The sequence below is a fragment of the Nicotiana sylvestris genome, chromosome 7 (genome assembly GCF_000393655.2).
Source record: "Nicotiana sylvestris chromosome 7, ASM39365v2, whole genome shotgun sequence".
In the NCBI taxonomy this organism is placed as follows: Eukaryota; Viridiplantae; Streptophyta; class Magnoliopsida; order Solanales; family Solanaceae; genus Nicotiana; species Nicotiana sylvestris.
The window spans coordinates 31,526,546-31,533,697 of record NC_091063.1 but is presented as its reverse complement, the minus strand read 5'-3'; the positions used below and the strand labels follow the sequence as shown (position 1 = coordinate 31,533,697).

Genomic DNA, 7,152 nt, shown 5'->3' with positions numbered 1-7,152 from the left:
TATTTTATGTTATTATGCGATTTTAATAGATAAACTGAAAGTTCAAATTTCTTGAATAGCCTACACGATGCATAATGGATGTTAGATTTGACACATGGTTATTGTGTTATGCTTATACACTAATATACTTTACACAATTCAACTAATGTTCTTTTGTCAAATTTACAGATGAAAGAAGTTATAATCTTCTATCAGACAAAGGGTCCTTGTACGTACAACAATGATATCAATAAAACTTTTTGATGTCAATAACTATTAAATATTTTTATCACAAATAACTACTTTCTTTTTTGCAGCTTTACAACATGAATTTGATTACGATATACTAGTCACTCTAAAGAAGACCTATGTTGATCGAATTTCTTTACAACTTATACAAGTTACTACTTTCATTCGACAACAACTTCTTGATATTTATGTATCTATAAAGTAAGAAGGCTACAATTTCTTAAAAATAAGGGAGAAACTTCTAAACGTGAAATATTTGCAACCATAGCCGATGTTGCTCATATTCAAATGTAATCTACATATTGTTGAAATGTAGAAAAATAAGAAATCTGTCACGTTGAATATTTGATATGACAATCCTATTTAAGTTGTTCAAATGATATAATCCTCTTACCTTCAGCAATTAAATTGGAGCTTATATTTTCATCCCTTAAATTTTGGTGCAACTCATCTCACATGTATTATAATGTTATTCATACCATTTTAGAAGGTTTATACTATTAGGTGAAAAACAAGTAGGAGGATCTATGTTGGAGTTGTTGCTCTTTTGGTAACTCGAATCCACAACCTTAGGATTGTAGATGAGGGGTGTTGACCATCTGAGCAACCCCTCTTATCGAGGTACAAAATATTTTAATTTAATTGCAAACAAGCTACACGAAGTTGGAAAAGTTGGTGCAATAGAATATATATATATATATATATATATATATATATATATATATATATATATATATATATAATACACTTAATTTCAGGTGAGATACACTTATTACATGATTGTCATAAAATTACAACAAGTAATAAAAGTCAAATATATCTAATTAAATTTTTATTGTTCATCTTTGTAGATTCATACGGTGTACAATCGTTTTAACTTCGACAAACAAGTAGCGATCCATATTGATCATTCACATAAACTTATACTTTATTCTTTTGTGAGTAGTTTTTACTCAACTCTTTATTCTAATATTTTTGATATTATTTTACAAAATAGTGTGTTACATTATTTGGCATACACGTGCAGTGCATGTGCCGATGAACTAGTTATATAATACATCTGAATACATAAATTAAATTAATTAAAAAAAACATATCAATACATTCATGGCATATAGCGAGACAATGAATACAATAAAATACATAGAATACAGCGGGATACATTGAAATACAATAAAAAAGATAGTGAATACAATGAAATACATGGAATACAGCGAGATACATTGAATTACAATGAAGAAAAAGACAGTGAATATAATGAAATACATGAAAAATACAACGTGATATGTTGAAAATATATTAAAATATATTAACAGATAATCAAGTTGCTTAGCCCCAAACTCCGTCGTCTTTGTTCAAGAACAAACCCTAATTTCCGGCGAATCACTGTCGACCAAAAATCCTTAACTCTTTTGCCTTTCTCTCCCTTTCTCTTCACCAAATGTACCTGTAACTCATTAGAACAAATGAAAAGAATGGAAAAACCCTAGGCTTGACCGAGTTGGGTTGAATTGATCTACTAGAACTCGTCTAACACTACTGTTTTTGTATATTTCCTTTTCAACGTAAACACTACTATTGTTGATCTACTAGAACTCGTGTAAACCCTAGGCTTGACCGAGGTGAACGACAGAAGTGGCGGCGGAAGGAGGAGGAAGGCGTGAAGAGGTGGTGCGACCGAGAGAAGTGAATTAGATTGAGCATCGTGTTTTCAGAAAATGGGAAAAGAGAATGACATGTATCAAAGTAGAGAGAGAAAGAAAATAGTGTAACTGAATAGTGTATTTAATGGCTTAGGTGTAAGAGGTAACCAAAATTAGATATTTTGTTATAAACATTAAAAGGTATCTATAGAATATAATTTTTTTAAATGGTATTTATTTAAAATAAATAAGGTGTTACCCTTTGCTATAGGAGGTAAAAATTCCATTTAAGATACTCATTTTCGCTGATGCATTATACAAATGGTATAGAAAGAAAAAGTACATTAATAAGCATCACAAAATATTTAAAATTTGAAAATTTTAATTGAAAAAGATTGTGATACATAACCTTTCCATTTTTTCACGCTGATGATTCAATGGATTAAATTCATCTTTGTCAAGATTCTATTAGATTTATGGGAGCATCATGATACCATACATATTTCACCAGAAGCAGAACGCATGAAACCAACAGAGCAAACAAAACATTAAATAGTGGGAAACTACTATATATCCTTCGCATTTTCTTTTTGTACGAAAAATGACAATCATACCTTAGAAAGCAATACATCTGACTATCGAAACGTTCATCTCCCTTACCCTAATGAATTAGTTGTACAAGTCATAAATTTTGAAATTTTATTTATTGGTTGTAAAAGTTGAGAGATAACGTGCCAAACTCTTAAAAACAGAAGATGAAAATGCAATTGGTTGTAAATGCTCTTTGATCCGAGATCACTGGGAGTTAATTAGATGATCACATCAGTATGTTATACATAGTTACGCTATTTTCTTGGTATTTCATTATCTAAAAGGGGACATATATTCAAATCCAATGTAAATGCAGTGGCTGTCCATTGTAAATGCAGATGAATCTTTTCTTTACTTGTATATTATACTCTTTTTGTTTTAATTAAGATAACACATTTAGCGAGAGTCAATTTGACTAGGTTTGAATTTAAATTGTATTAGTTCAAATCAGTATTTTAAAATTAAAAACTAGATATTTAAAAACTATATGAACAGTACTATAAGTTGTAATTTTCTCATGCCAATATGACAAAAAAATAATTTTAAAATATTGATCAAACTTCACACAATTTGACCCTCAAAAAGGGAAGTTTTTGTTACTTTCTGCCTGAGTTAGTAACAATTTTTTTTTATATAGAAGTACACCCAAAATTTTAACTCCTGGTTAAAATAGAAGACGATAAGGATAAATCGAAGTGTTTTGAATTGAAACAAACTCGAGCGTTCTTATCGCACGAAGTCTAGAGTAGTATTTTCACTCTTTTGAAAGCTATTTTCTTTTTCCTTTTTTTGCTTTTGAAAGTTTCAAACCCTAAACTTAACTACCCCTAATGACACTCTTTCATCCAAATTACAAAAAAAAGATGAATCAATGAAATATCAGATGAAGAAGCCACAACCATTTTAATGGAAACAAGATCTTCTAAGAAAATAAGGCTTATCAATGAAATCTACGAAAGCTTTTCATCATGTGGTGAAGATAGGATTAGTGATCTCCCAGATGCAGTTCTTCATCATATTCTGTTTTCTCTTCCAATTAAATCCATTGCTAAAACTAGTGTCCTTTCTAAACGCTGGAGACATATATGGTACACATTCCCAGATCTTGATTTCACCACTATCAACGTCCCATCATGTATTAACTCAACTCCAAAAGTCAGCCCAAATAGTCGTAAAAAATTACACACTACTTGGAGTAATATCTCAGGAGGAGCTGATTTCATTGATCAAGTGTTGTCCCTTCGCGAAAAAAATTCAGGGATTAGATTTCTCCGTTTTCGTGCAAATTTGAGTTTCTCTCGATTGAATAGCCTGATTCGTGGCGCTGTTAAACACAATGTTCAAGAACTAGATGTTGAGGTTGCAACCAATGATTATTTTAATTTCCCTCGAAGTGCAATTAGTAGTAATTCTTTAAGGGTTTTTAAATTAAAGTCTAAGTATCCAGGGTTCAGGTTACCTCCTTCTTCAATTATGAAGAATGGTTTCAGAAATTTGTTCTCACTTTCACTTTCGTGCATTATTATGTACGAGCAACCTTCACTTCATGATTTGTTTACAGATTCATCTTTTCCATTGCTAAAAAAGTTAAATCTTGAAAATTGTAGTGGACTAATATATCTACATGTAAGTTGTCGTGTACTTGAAGAATTAACCCTAGAGAGTTGCTATCAATTGGAGAATTTGGACATTACGGGTCCAAAGTTGGAGAGTTTGAATGTCAAGAGTTGTTTTGATTCGTACAGTAGTGATACTGAGGTCAAGATTAATGGTCCGAGACTTAAAAGGATAATATGGTCGAGTAATACTATTACGGACCAAAGTTGTTTGGAGAATTTGAGTTCTTTGATTGAGGCATTGGTTGGTTTTTTTGTTCTTCTTGAGGACCTTAGTGAAATGAAGCTTCGGAGTGTGAATGATTTCTTGTCGGGGCTCTCTCATTCCCATTCTTTAGTTCTTGAAAACCAAAGCGTTGAGGTATTTGCTTTTATGATTCGGTTTTACTACTATCTTGATGTGTTACTGCTTCTCTTCTATATGATTTCTTAACATCTCTGCCTGCACATGGTATGAGGTAAGGCACCATATTCACTACCCTCCCAAACCACTTGTAGGAGTACACTTGGTATGTTGTTGTTGTTGTACACAATCAATGGAAAGATTTTTTGCGTTGCTAGTGTAATTTAACTTTTTATAGCTGATTATCTCCCTTATTTGTCTGTCTACTAGTTTCACTTATTATAGACATTTCCAGTGGTTAACGATTTGACTTTACTTATGGATCCATAATTTTGGTTATAGCATTACAATAATTTCTATTATACACTGGTTTGAAGGAGTTGCCCAAATAAAAAAGAGGCAATTCAGTACACAAGGCATTCCGTGTTCACTCAGGGTATGGGGAAAGACCGCACCCTAAGGAATATTAAGTGGACATTCTACCCTAATACAAACATTAGTTACCGCTCATGCAATGGATCGGATATACATATTTGCTAGCTAATCTGCTGTGATTTATGCACATATATACATGTTATTAGCTGATTGACTAAGATGTACTAGTAAACTTGTCTTTCAATTAAGACAAGGAAATCTGACTCAATCGTTTGTTTAATGCTCTCCAATATTCCTGCAGATTCTGTCGAAAAATAATCACTTGGCAGGAATTTCACTGCGTCCTTTTACAAAACTGAGATGCTTAGAGTTGCACACAGGATTCCGCAAACATAACATTCCAGGATTAGCAAATCTATTTAGGAGTTCTCCAGCTACTAACACACTCATTCTCAACATTACCAATGACCACAACATCGAAAGAAGGGTAAGTGTTTCTCATTTTTATTTTAGCTTACATTCAAACAAATTTGCGTTTAATTACTTACAACTTCTAACCAAGCAACAGTATAAGTTTATTAGAAGTGTGTATGGTTAAGAACATAAAAAACATTAAAAGAAAAAGGCACTAGAAAAAACAAAAGCGCAAATTTTCTTAATAAGGAAACCCAATAATAGCAAACTTATAAAAAAGGAGAGCTATTCATCATCTCAGGTATATAAGGAAACCCAATAATCACTCATTACTGTCCCTTTAAATGGCATCTGAATAATGCTCACAAATTGCACTTTTTATATAGTCAAATCTTTCTATAACAGTTTTATTTGTTAAAATATTTTTTGGCTGTTATAGTAAAGTATTGTTATAGAGGACTTATATTATAAGATAATACAAAATTTAGTTCCGAGAAAAATTTGACTTTTATAGTGGATGGTTATTCTATAGGGATGCTGTTATAGAGAGGTCTGATTATTGTCTTTATTGCTACGAGCTAACAACCTTGCGGAAAAATATAACAGGCTAGAAATATTCTCTTTCATCTAATCAATAAATATGTCAATAATTTTTCTTATACTTTTTCCAGATTTTAGATGACAACCAGAACTATGCACTCACTGTTTCATGTTCTTTTTAACTCGTCAATTTTTAAATCGGTATACTAAAAATTAAGTATTAGTATATCTTAAAATTAAATGATGAAGCCACGTTAGTTTATTGTGTTATATAATTCAATGATGATGTTGTGGTGTCTCAGCATTAGTCAACAAACAACCGATAGAAACAATTATAAAAAAGATTGAAATCGAAAAATGTAATCAAAGCTCACTACTCTTATGAGAACTGAGACATGAATACGTACAAATTTGAGCCAATAAGGCGTAAGTTACTTATTATATTGATGTTTTAGCCTTACATTTTGTTGTTTATCCAAATATCAGAAATGGAACAGGGACCTATGGCAATTGTCCAACTCTGGTGAAGAAAGATTTTGGGAGTCACAAAGCCATGCCATAAATTCCTTCCTTCAACATCTTAAAGTAGTAAAGATTTATGGATTCTCAGAGTGTGAAAGTGATGTTAGTTTAGTCAAGTTTTTGCTGAAGCATGGCAAAGTGTTGCAAGAAATGTTCTTGGGTGCCGAGCTTTCCAAATCAAGAGACTCTCTACATAGAGAAAAAATCAAGTCACAAATAATGGGGTTTTCCAAGGCATCTTGTAACGCTAAGATTGTTTTCAAGTGAACTTGTTAACTGGGCACCCGTAAACCCAACTCCTATATAATAGCCCTCAAATCAACAAATTATACAGGAAGATAAATCACACTAGGCAAGCTTCGTGCGACAAGCTCGACCGAAGAGGTATGCAAGTGGATTCCTCTACTCAACCAACTCCCGAAAGGGTATTTGTTTTCAAGTGAACTTGATATATTTGACTTCAAGATTAAAACAAAGGCTAATCGTCCTTTTCTAATAGATTTCCAAATTTATGGTAGATCTGTCTCAAAAAGCAGTTTTGGACTCTATGAGATAGTGTAACCTGATTTTGGCCCGTATTGTTCTTTTCACAGTACTTTTAACTTTTAGCCCGTATTGTTCTTATCCTAGTACTTTTAACTTTTAGCCCGTATTATTCTTATCATAGTACTTCAACTTTTAGCCCGGATTGTTCTTATCACAGTACTTTTAAGTTTTAGCCCGTCTTGTTATTAAAGTTAGCATTCTAAATTGGATTTGACTACTCTATATTTCTCATTCTCTCTGTTTTCTCAAGTTTTTACTTGGTGATATGTGCTCATTCCATGTATTCTATTCTAATATCATCGATCTAGATTTACTAAAGCAAGATCTTAAATAG

The 7,152-nt window shown here is 32.0% G+C and overlaps 1 protein-coding gene across 1 annotated transcript; it reads left to right on the top strand.

Moving 5' to 3' along the window:
• The first annotated feature begins 3,228 nt into the window (after positions 1 to 3,228).
• On the top strand, positions 3,229 to 6,951 carry LOC104228724 (putative F-box/FBD/LRR-repeat protein At4g03220). The gene is made up of 3 exons (XM_009781250.2): positions 3,229 to 4,439; positions 5,098 to 5,283; positions 6,237 to 6,951. The coding sequence occupies exons 1-3, from the start codon at positions 3,369 to 3,371 to the stop codon at positions 6,537 to 6,539; spliced, it is 1,560 nt and encodes a 519-aa protein (XP_009779552.1). The 5' UTR covers positions 3,229 to 3,368; the 3' UTR covers positions 6,540 to 6,951.
• Positions 6,952 to 7,152: the final 201 nt, after the last annotated feature.

What these genes read in the sequence shown, in the direction of transcription:
- LOC104228724 (XM_009781250.2), top strand. Translation starts at nt 3,369, where the DNA reads ATGGAAACAAGATCTTCTAAGAAAATAAGGCTTATCAATGAAATCTAC. An exon ending in TTGAAAACCAAAGCGTTGAG is followed by an intron (nt 4,440 to 5,097) that starts GTATTTGCTTTT and finishes ATATTCCTGCAG; the next exon opens with ATTCTGTCGAAAAATAATCA. An exon ending in ACCACAACATCGAAAGAAGG is followed by an intron (nt 5,284 to 6,236) that starts GTAAGTGTTTCT and finishes TCCAAATATCAG; the next exon opens with AAATGGAACAGGGACCTATG.